Source organism: Cylas formicarius, unplaced genomic scaffold (genome assembly GCF_029955315.1).
Source record: "Cylas formicarius isolate icCylForm1 unplaced genomic scaffold, icCylForm1.1 PGA_scaffold_7__23_contigs__length_41026272, whole genome shotgun sequence".
Lineage (NCBI taxonomy): Eukaryota > Metazoa > Arthropoda > Insecta > Coleoptera > Brentidae > Cylas > Cylas formicarius.
The window spans coordinates 6,124,568-6,136,678 of NW_026844352.1; the positions used below are offsets into that span (position 1 = coordinate 6,124,568).

The following is a 12,111-nucleotide window of genomic DNA, read 5'->3' on the forward strand; positions in this document are numbered from 1 at the left end:
GGTATTACGTTTATTTCGATTAAACAAAACTGGTTTCGAGATATTCGTTTAGTAACGCAAAAACAGGGAGAACTTAATAATAAAATAATTAATGCATTATTATAACACTCATTTTAATCGTCGAGTGTATAAACTGCAAGTAACTTCTTACCAGCAAGGCTTGAGAATAATTAGAAACATCCAAAATTCCGAGACAAATTAATGTCAATGTGTGTTTATTAGATGAACCGTATCTCTATAAATAATTACACCCATTTGTATTTCCTCAGTTTGACCAAACTATTTTCAGTTTCCTTTTTCATGTTTAAAACGCGAAAGCTTCGATAAAATATTCCGCATTTATTTCCGTACGCTTACTTATATAGACTTTCGGAACCATACTTCCAAATCGATTATAGATCGAAATACCCTCCTGTTGACCTGCTACTATTACTAGTTAAATACATCACAATTTGCAGGTAGATTAAACTGGTGGAAATAATGATACTAAACCAAATACACCTTCTCGAAATTGTTTTTTCTCTAAAGCTCAAGCTGTTCCCGAAACATCAAAAGTTGCATTCTAGTGTTGTTCAAGATGGAGGATACGATTACCGATGATTATTTCTAAGTAAAAAAAGCAACATTTTAATAACGTATATTTGATATTAATAATGCTTTAACAAATGCGCAAAATAGCGTTAACTGGCAAGTTCCAATCATCTCATCACCAAGGCATGACACACCAGGTATCCAATGAATATTAATGCTGAAAATGCCGCTTGCTAGAATATACGACAAATAAAATTAATGACACGTGAGCGACATGTGTATATCTCGTTTTACATAATTAATTATCCACTAGCGTTCCGTTAATCAGCTAGAATTAACGCGATAACGAAAAATTGGAGCAATTAATACTTATTTCCATATGCGTGTCTTAATAAGGATTAAAAGCTTTCGTCGGTGTCCAGTGCGCAGTAAAATTGTAAATATCGATTATGATTAGTTATTATCAGCCCGTTATCCTTGTCTTTTTCGGTTTCGTTACATCCGTAAGGTTCACTTTTGTCAATAAGATTCAAACTTAACAATACAAGCAATAACACATATAACAAACACTGATAACAAACAGGTACGAACGAAATGTCTCTGCCAGCAGCATGAAACTCTCAGTACAATCCTCCTCCTCAAGCAATCCTAAATTGACACAGAACCAAATATGCTTTGGTAAAATTTTGCTCATTAGTGCGATGCAGGGTATTTAACCTAAACGTTACAGCTCAAAATTGTTTTTGTAACATGTCCTAATTTTATTGTTATCTACGACGTAAGTTATAGTAACAAAAAATTGAATGGTTTAGTAAAATATTGACCAAATTGAAATAAAAATCTTTAAAGATGATTTTTTATTAAACGATGATAGATGAGAAAGAAGCATACGCATTCAACAAACTGCTATAGGTAAATCTAATACGAGGGCTGTCTTTTATATTTCGGGATTTTTTAAAACTAGCCCTGCCATCTGGCGACTAACGTTTTTATAGGGAAGTTTGACATTTTGAGGTTAGGTTTACTCAGTTAGATTTTGGCGAAGGAGTGTTGGTGCTTTTTGTGATAAATAAAAAAAATGTGACCGTTAATAATGGAACATAATCTAGAGCATTTTCGTGCAATAATTTTTTACAACTGTAGACATGGACTAACTCAACAACAATGCATCGATGAACTTAATTCGACTTTTGGAGTTAAAGCACCATCTAGGACTTACTATTTATCGCTGGTTTTCGGACTTCAGTCGGCGTCGTAGTTTTTTTAAGGATGAATTCCCAAAACGGTTGTCCCAGAAAACCTTCATGCAGTGCGGAAACTGATTTTGCAGGATCGTCGTGTGACTTACCATGAGATTGAGGTATCTTTGGATATTAGTGGGACCAGCATACATACAATTTTGCATGAACATTTTGCAGCAAAAAAAATTGTTCGCGTTGGATTCCACACAATTTGACATCAGCTCAAAAAAAGGCTCGTGTTGATTGGTCGAAGGAACTGCTAAAAACATACGATCACGGTGCTTCCAAACACGTTTATGATATCGTAACAGGTGATGAATCATGGAAGTCCACAAAAGTTGTTCGTGTGCGAAGCATCTCGAAACAAATGGTAGCTTGTTTTTTCAGGAAAACTGGCCGGGTTGCAACGATTTTTTTGTAAAAAGTAGAACAACCAATTCTTAATGGTACATAACCATTTGTATGCCGAAAGTCTTCGAAGAAATTGGAAAAACTAACGGCCGAAGACGACAATGCTAGCTCTCACCGATCAGTGCAAACAAAGAGCTTTTTGAGCATTAAACACGTTGATTTGATGAGCCATCCACCATGTAGTCCTGATTAAGCACCTAATGACTTCTTTTTATTGCTATACATTAAGAACAAATTTCGTGGGCTAAGATTTTTGATACCAGAAGAAGCGATTGGTGCGTTTAAAAAGCATGTTTTGGAGGTGCCCGACTCGATGTGGAAAAAGTGCTTTGATGATTGGTTTTATCGAATGCAAGAATGTATTGATCAGCAGGGTGAATATTTTGAGAACCAATAAAGTTGTATTTGTTGGTAGCTTATAGTTTTTTATTACAAATCCAGAAATATAAAAGGTAGCCCTTGATGGAAACGTAAATTGAGCAATAAAACATAATGGAGCTCAGTGAATAGCGGGTATTTATTGTTATCAATTTCATCAGCATCGTCAGAGTTCTAGAGAAAGAGGAAATAATTTCGATCAAAATATCGAGTCATTGAGATTGCAAATGACTTACTAAATGCTCCACTAACTTTAAAGTTGAATCTCCGTAATCAAAGGTTAAACTGTGAACAATATTCATTAGTTTAGTCTAAAAATCAAAAATTTGAAAACCCGTATAAACGTTTACAATGCATAAAAAATAGGTAACAAAAAAATAATACAATGTTGGCTTTAAAAAGAGTAAACGATTTGCACAACTGTCGTCAGTAAAATTCCAATATGTAATGCGTCACTGTATATCATTACCTTAATATATTTCTGCAAAGGTTGGTGCATCGCGTAAGTTAGTTGCAATTTCTGCTAACGAAAGCTACTATTCACTGTTCCGTAGTGATTTTTAGTGATTTTTGGATGACAGAAATGCCCTACTAGCGAAGTGGGTGCGGATTTACAGTTTAAATAAAAATTGTACTGCGACGATCGTATTGGTGGCGACGTTCGACACTACCACGTTAAGGATGCCCAAATCTACAGGGATAAATCCTCCGGCTTTAATTAAGGGATGTCTCCTCCTCACTTGTTCGGCCAACAAGAGCAGTTTGCTCCTAACCATCGTGATGATCCCTTCGTTGGTATCTATCGGTAACTTGTTTAAAAAGCTGTAACAATAAACGACGGTCTTTTGGTTTTCAGTCCTCAGAAGGTGTCCCACGTGGGCCATCAATATGGTTTGCCCCTAAAAGTAACGATACCATGTAAAAATCGATGTTGTGTGCCACCGAATCCATAAGAAATTTTTGAATTTAATCATTTTGATTTTTCAAAATAAAAGAACAGATTTTCACGAAATTATATATATATATTCACAAGACAATTGTTTCGACAACACCTTGTCTTTATCAAATGTAATATTTACAAACTACCTGCTACTATATATACCGAAAAATGACATTAAAACTTTGGTTTTTTTGGGAAATTAGGTCATTACACTGAGTGTCATTGACATATAACAATTTTTCCTTTATTAATTTTGTTCTGTACGTCCAATTCGTTTCTTCCGTCCGATGTTATAGCCACCCCTAAGCACTTATACTGATTTTTATAGTTCCCACATCAGTGTGTAAATCTTGTCTGAGTTTTCTCCATATTTATTTCCAGGCCCCATTTCTTGCATTCTTTTACAAGCTTTCTAAACATACAGTTATAACGTTCTCATCGTCTGCTAATATTACTTGATCATCTGCAAATAATAAACTGTAGATGGACCCACTGTTCATCATTACTGAATTGAAAAGTCCAGATTTTCACGATATTATATATTTTCACATGACAATTGTTTCGACAACACCTTTATCAAATGTAATATTTACAAACTACCTGCTACTAGATATACCGAAAAATGACCATAAACCCTTAATTAAAGTTGTGAGAATTTTAGTTTAATAATGGAGAGGTATTTAAATCTAATTGATCGTTAAGCTATACATTTGAATGTCTCATTTTGTAAATTTAATTTTCTACTTCTTGTGGCTGTATATCAAAATTGTCGCCAAAATTGTGTTTTCTGTGTTTAAGTGTGTAGCATAATTATAATCTAGACTATTGTTTTTAAATGCTCTTTTATGTTCGTTAATGCGTTTTTTGAAGAATCTACCTGTTTGTCCAATATAAATTTTACGACAACATCCGCAATTCAACCTGTAGACACCTGATTTTTGAGATTTTGGACATTTCGTTTCCTATTGTGTTGTTAGTTCTGAAAGCTATTTTTAAACCACATTTTGACAAATGTTTTGAAACTTTTTCACTGGGTTCTCCTATGTATGTAATTGTTTTAAATTGTTCGTGTTCTGTATTAGGTTTCGGATAAATAGAGTTTACTGTTGTGTGGATTTGTTTTTTATTTATAATTTTATCGATAATGTTCAGTGCAATTTGTTTGATGTTTAATGTTTGTTGTAATTTTCTGTTGAGAGTGGCGTATTAAGTCTGTGTATAAAAGAGTGAAATGCAGCTATTTTGTGTGTATAAGGGTGATTTAAGCTGTTATGTATGACTGTGTCCGTGTGTGAAGGTTTATGGTAAATGGAAAAATCTAATTTGTTTTGCGTTTTCGTAATAATTAAGTCTAAAAAATTAATCCTGTTCAATCTCGATGGTGAATTTTATAAGATTATGTAATGAGTTAATGTAATTTAAAAAAGAATCAATTGTCTGTGCGTTCAAAAGGTGAAATCTACTAAATCTATCACATCCATAGGTGGAATACCGGGAAATGAGTTTTGTACATCAAAAGACAATAGTGTTGCGTTAGAAGGGATTTTGATATCTTTAATTTTGTTGATTAATTCAAAAGAATTTTTTATTGCAAATTTTGATTTAAAATCTGTGTGGAACTTTAAAATATTTACTAATTTTGCTGAGAGCTTAACTGCTGGAGCTGTTACATAAGACAAGACGGGTCTAATGGGCTTATCTTGTTTATGTAATTTAACTAAAGAATATAATTTCGGCGATTGTGGATTCATAATTATTAAAAAATACTTATCTTTGTCACTAAATAGTGTGGAATTAGTAATTACTTCATTGACTTGTCTTTGATATAACTCGGTAGGATAATGTTTGATACATTGGAAAAATAGCTTTCAGAACTAAGAACACAATAGGAAAATTTTTAAAAAACAATAAAACGAAATGTCCAAAATCTCAAAAATCAGGTGTCTACAGCTTGAATTGCGAATGTTGTCCTAAAATTTATATTGGACAAACAGAAACGCATTAACTAACATAAAATAGCGTTTAAAAACAATAGTCCAGATTCTAATTATGCTGCACACTTAAACACAGAAAAACACATTTTTTTGATATTTTTTTTGATATTTTACATACAGTCACAAAAAGTAGAAAATTAAATTTATTGGAAGCCATGGAGATTAACAAAATGAGACTTTCAAATGTATTCCTTAACGATCAATTAGATTTAAATACTTCTCCATTATTAAACTTAAATTCTCTACACCACATTCATTTATGTTTTAATGTCATTTTTCGGTATACCTAGTAGCAGGTAGTTTGTAAATATTACATTTGATAAAGACACGGTGTTTTCGAAACAATTGTCATGTGAAAGTATATAATATCCTGAAAATCTGAACTTTTACTTCTTACTTATTTTGCTAAATGGATTTTCATCAAGTAAAATCCACCATCCATCTATAGTCTATTATTTGCAGATGGTCAAGTTATTACTTGATCATCTGCAATCTCATCTCATCATCTCTCTCATCTCATCTTCTGCTAATATTTTAGCAGAAGATGAGGACGATATAAACTATATGTTTAGAAAGCTGGTAAGAGAAATGGGGCCTGGAAATAAATATGGAGAAAACCCAGACAAGATTTACACACTGATGTGGGAACTATTAAACATACAAACCAGTATAAGTACTTAGGAGTGACTATAACATCGGACGGAAGAGACGAAGTGGACGTACAAAACAAAATTAATAAAGGAAAAATTGTTATACGTCAATTACACCCAGTGTTATAACCTAATTTACCAAAAAACTAAGAGAATAATGTTTAATTACTTTTGCAATTACAATTACGTATGGGTCAGAGGTTTGGAAAATGTCAAAGACTATGAAAAAAAAGGTGGCTTCTACAGAAATGAATGGAGAAGGTGCTGTAAAACCACATTAATGGACAAAATCAAAAATGACGAAATTTTGAACAAGAACGAATGTAGTAAAGAGACTAAGGTACTATTGAAGAAAAACAACTAATGTGGTTTGGACATATGAGTCGAATGAGCGAAAACAGAATACCCAAAAAAATTGTAACTGGAGGCCGCCACAAAGAAGGCAAAGAGACAGACTCCGGAAAAGCTGGAAGGCAGGAATTGATGAAGTTTTGCAAAAGAGAAGTCTCACAGAGGATATGTATGTGGAAGTTGGGATACGGTAAACGGTCAAGGCTGTAGCCAAACCACTTTTATAAATTTATACTTAATGCTTAAAAGATGTAAAGCATTGAACATATTAGCTTACGCAGATGATATCAACTTCATCGGAGATTCCGTTGTAAGAATAAAAAACAAACTATTTACAGCAAAGAGGATAACTTTTCTCAATGGCATCGTCTCCCTCTCTTATAGTTCTTCAGAGGAGCCTAACCACAATTTAAAGACTTATCATCGGTTTTCTGAATAGAACAGAACGAAGGGGTAGATTAGGACAAAACCTTGAACGACAACAATTTCGTCTGAGCTTCATTTACTTTGGTGCCACTAATACCCTTACAACGGAACATCCTAGGAAAGATTGATGGGTACGACGCAAGACTCATAAAACTGATGTGGGAGGAGATTCCAACAGCCAGAAGACCACTCGTAGGCCCACAAAGACAATGTACCAGTCAGACCAGTTCGACAGAAGACAAGTTTGTTAACTTTTTACACGCCCTTGGAGGAATCGTTTGACATTGACTTCGCTGGAGTGAGTGATGGAACTTCTTAAGTGCTGTCTCCATAATTCTTACGTTCAAGTAAAAGATTGGTTTTACGCGAGATATGATGACAAATATATACTTGAATCGTATGAAATGCAAGCTATAGATGCGACAATTGTTAAATCTTCATAATCTGGAATGGAACCCATAGACAGCTTGCAAATTCATCTCAATTCGTTGCGATCCTCCATCACAGTTACAGCTGAGAAAGAGAGGAACGACTGCCTATCGTTTCCAAATGTCCTTGTACTTACTTGTACTTAGAAATGATAGATCTATTAGCACCTTTGTACACATATCAAACAGTATTTAAATTTCTAACCATTCTGAAGCAAACAAACTAGGAATCATCCAAACACTCTGTAGAAGAGCAATCGCAATATGACGAAGCAGTACTCGATGTAGAAGTAAAGAGATTTGGTTCGTTACGGTTACACTCAGAAATGTAGTGATAAAAACATTATCAAATTTTAATTGAAAAGCAAGAGCAAAACGATGTGAGGTAGATTCTCTCCCACATGTGAAGATCAGTCGAATAGAAAGACGATACAAGCCTGGGACAACACAATGGAGCATAATTATAAGTACATAACCACAAACAAGCAAAGGTACCTACCAAATATACCCTGTGAATGTGGAGAAACAAAAAGACCTCTAAAAGCTAGAATTGAAGAACACAATGAGGAGTGAACTCCAAAAGTCAGAAATCGCGGAACGTGTACAGAGCAAAGCTAGGGTTGTTTACAACTACACAAGCCTAGTAGCTTTCAAATTAAAATTAGGCTTGCACTTGATAACATTGAATGTTTTTAATCAAGACCAAGTCTTGTTCTTAATAGAATGTCTAAGACTACTTCCACCCTGATCGATTTAATCTGTTCTAGCTCAGAAAACGTAAATGACCCAGTGCACTTTTGGATCACTTAATCGAATAAACGTAGTAGATTGCCAGGCAGATTTAGAAAATGTTCCCTGGAATAAATTGATAACTAATACTATTTTAACTGTTTTTGTTAAACATGCTGCAGTTAGGATAACAAGTTTTAATAAGCCTTATACTTCCTGAATAATTGAAAATATCAAATTTATGAATAGATTAAGAAACCAGGCATTGAATAGATTTCGTTACACTAGAGATTTAAGACACTGGAATTATTACAAACAACTTAGAAACTTGACCACAGTTGCCATGAAAGAAACCATCTCTAAAGCAACAATTGCAATAATTTAAAAAACTAAATATTTTGAAGGAAAAACTCCAAAATATCCCAGACAATGTAATGAGCGTGGATCAAATATTTCACACAAATAATAGGAAATGACGTTGTACCTAAACAGTACATTCTGGATAAGAACCCGTTTCCAATATTATTGTAAATATTAAGACAAAGGGTTCTGGACCACTGAACTAAAAATCCAACTGAATGGATCCCCCAATATATGGTACCGGCTCTCTCAAAAGTTCTAAACAAAGTAATGGAATTTCAAATTTTTTCATATCTAACAATCAATCGGATTGTCCCCTGTAGACAATCTGGATTTGGAAGATGATTATGAATGACGTAATAAAAGCACGAGACGAGAACACTGTTGCGGTTGTAGTTATGCTTGATTACACCAAAGCCCTTGACATGGTACCTCAAGGTATATTGGTTTTGAGGAGGCTGTCGTCTCACTGGTATTGTCACTTCCGATCGGCAGGTATACGAAGCAGTTTGCTTAAATAATCAAACAAAAGAGCAAGGGATGAGAACAGTGCCACGGTTGTAGTTATGCTTGATTATACCAAACCCTTTGACATGGTACCTTAACACTAATAGTGTCACTTTCGATCGGCAGGTATACGAAGCAATTTGCTTAAATAAGGAAACACAAGAGCAAGAGATGAGAACAGTGCTACGGGTGTAGTTATGCTGAATTACACCAAAGCCTTTGACATAGTACCTTAGGATATATTGGTTTTGAAGAGGCTACTGTCTCACTGGTAGCAATTTGCTTAAATAAAGAAACATCTTTTTCTCTTTTCCTGTACCCCTGTCTACTTTCTTTTCTTTTTCTTTGTATCCTGTCGTTCTTCTATACCGTTGACTACTTAAGGCAAACTTCAATTATTGTATTTAAGGCGAATATGAAATTTTGAGTGTAAATTGATGGAGGACAGAGTTATTTGGAATAAAAACTGTTGTAGCGCTGAATGAATGATGAGGATGATGATGATGACGGGAAGATGATGAAAAAAGAATAGAATATTTTTTACAAAACTTCTGGATTCTCCTGCGTCGATTTTTGTTGAGTCGAACTTGCTAACGATAATCATCCTGCTGGCTTCTTCAGAGCTTAACTGAACCTGGCTCGCATTTTACTCTGTACCTCCTTATATATTGCTTGCAGGGGGTGGAGCTAAATGAAATGATTCCCATATTGGTGACAGGTAAAAACCCGAGTCGCTGTTCATATTGTTGGGTTGCTTATAGATTTCTATAGACTCTCGGATTTTTACTTGGTAGAAGAATTGATTACATGCAAGAATTTTAGGATTATCGAATAAAATTATGTGAAGGAAGTGTATTTTGTAATGGGAACTAAGCAAAACTAGCCAAAAGTATTACGGTATCCTGCGGAAGTTTCTTCGAAAAAGTAAGAAGAAGATACTTCCACCCTGCTCCACCTTACCAAGGAGGCCACAATCCAAGCCCCATAGTTTATGGACACCGTGTAACCGATGTAGGTTCCTCCGATCCGGGTGTTCCTTATAAAATACTCCATTATGACGGTAACGTCCCACAAAATGTTGGCGACTATGTACATCACAGCGAACAGCAGCACGATGCCGAACCGCTCGTTGTACTGGTCGACCACGTTGCAGAGTTCATTGTGGAGGGCCTCGAGTCGCGTCAACCCCGACAAAAAAGCGTCCGGGTCATACACGCACACCATTTTTTTGCCCCTAGATAGGAGAACCCTATCGGTGACCCTGACGGCGTCGACGCTGAAGTACCGCTCTTCTATTCGAGTCAGCGACGCGTTGAGGTCTCGAAATTTGGCCGCGATCTTGATGCCCACCTCCATCACCAACAGCAGCGACACGTGGAACATGTAAAACTGCACGTCTCTGGCAATGTAGTACCGCAGGAAGGCGAAACCGACAGCTCGTAGCAGGAACACGACGTCACCGACCAACAGGACGAAAATGAAGCAGTCGAATGCGGCTACGAAAGTGGCGACCGATCGGCTCTTGTCGCGGGGCCGCGATCGTCGCTTCCCATCGATCACGGTGCTGCGCAGCACGTCGCAAAGCTTTCGAAAACGTGCAACTTGCAGCGCAACCGTCAAGTTGGAAACCGTGAGAATGACGTGAGCGGCGTGGTCGATCACCCTGACGACCGGGTTTACTTGGTCGTACAATTTCGTCTGCTTGCCGTACGCCGAGTACCCGTAACCGGTCAATATGGCGACTACGTAGACCGCTACGACGCATTTCGTAGCGCGTCTGCTGCGTAACAAGAAGAGGAGAGTCGTCATCGCCCAAGAGAGGTGCTGGTCCGCCATGACGCTCGCGAGTGTGACATACGACGGAAAGTTTTTTAATCGAGCGGCGTTGATATCGCCCCGACATCTGCGTAATTACGGGCAAACTGAAGTGAATTAATTCGTCACGCTCGCGTAGTCGCTACCGGGATCGATTGTCTGAAAAAATTGTTAGAGATTAACAACACACTCATCAGGCGGTCTGTGTTGTTACGTTCCAATTTCTACATTAGGTCAAAAAACTTAAAGGATAAGAAAAAGCCTTAGAAAGGGCTTATAAATTTTGGCAGAGATGTTTTCTACTCAACATACTTTCTTTAACCCTGAAACCCACTAGGTAAATTATAATTTTAGTCATTCTCGCTGTCATGACATGTCAGACTCACTTACATACACTCAAAGTCATATTCGGAGGTCTCCGAAAAATAGTCATTTTTTGTAAGGCATGGAAGCTCTGGGCTTTTAAGTACAGCCAATATATCAGGTGATAGTGTTTTTTTTGGCCTTACAGTTTTTTGTCGGTAACTGGCTATAACGGGGTCAGAGGACACTAATAACATTTGCATCAAGTCTTTATTCGTGGCAAAGAACTGCGGAGAACTGCCCATTAGGCACAACACAATGTTTAATGATATCTGTGGAATGGTACAGCAATTTGTGGACGGTTATGGGCATATAATACATTTTAAATATTTCTTCTACAAGGTTTTTCTTACTAGAGACACTCCAAAATTGAAAAATTTTTTTTTTCGATATATAGTCTTGCAATTTTGACTTTAAACGTGTGTATAAAATGAAAACAATATGTATAAAAATAATGCATTATAATTGACTCATTGCGCAAGCAATATATGCGATAAACCACTTTAAGAGCATATTAATTGTTAATATTTTTATCACTCAGAGGTTGACATTTTTAACTGGCATAAGTTTTACGATTATATGCGACATTTTTGGCTAACGGTTTTTAGTAGTTTACACAATTGCCTAATAAAAAATGAATATTTTTGCTTGGCACTCGTTGGCCTTCATATTGTTTTACTCTATTGAATTTGAAAAATTAAATATTAATGGTACTTACCCCGTCACTTCTTGTCAAATCGCAGGAAAAACACAAACATTCTACATTGCATGGACAGGTCTAAACTAATTAATAGGACTGACAGTTGTCAAATACTTAAAGCGGCATTTGTTTTCAAGGCCTACTAAGCCATTTAAAAAGTACGAAAACTTCGTTATTTTATTGAAACGATTGCAATAAAAATAGACTTTCTTTTAAATATCTGATATTTATAAAAAATTCTTGGTAAAGTATTTTTAGAAAGCAATACTGTTTTTACACGTTTCAGT

At 35.8% G+C, this 12,111-nt stretch overlaps 1 protein-coding gene across 1 annotated transcript; it reads right to left on the reverse strand.

The window, feature by feature from the left end:
- Positions 1-867: 867 nt before the first annotated feature.
- Positions 868-11,901, reverse strand: LOC132704983 (uncharacterized). The gene is made up of 3 exons (XM_060675351.1): positions 11,843-11,901; positions 9,907-10,920; positions 868-3,460 (listed from the first exon to the last, which is right to left on the reverse strand). Exons 2-3 carry the CDS (start codon positions 10,780-10,782, stop codon positions 3,173-3,175), a joined length of 1,164 nt encoding a protein of 387 aa, XP_060531334.1. The 5' UTR covers positions 10,783-10,920; positions 11,843-11,901; the 3' UTR covers positions 868-3,172.
- Between the last annotated feature and the right edge of the window lie 210 nt (positions 11,902-12,111).

Excerpts from the sequence above, each read along its gene's own strand:
- LOC132704983 (XM_060675351.1), bottom strand. The coding sequence starts at position 10,782 with ATGGCGGACCAGCACCTCTCTTGGGCGATGACGACTCTCCTCTTCTTG. Across the intron at positions 3,461-9,906 it reads CTTGGATTGTGGCCTCCTTG|GGGCAAACCATATTGATGGC; the intron begins GTAAGGTGGAGC and ends CGTTACTTTTAG.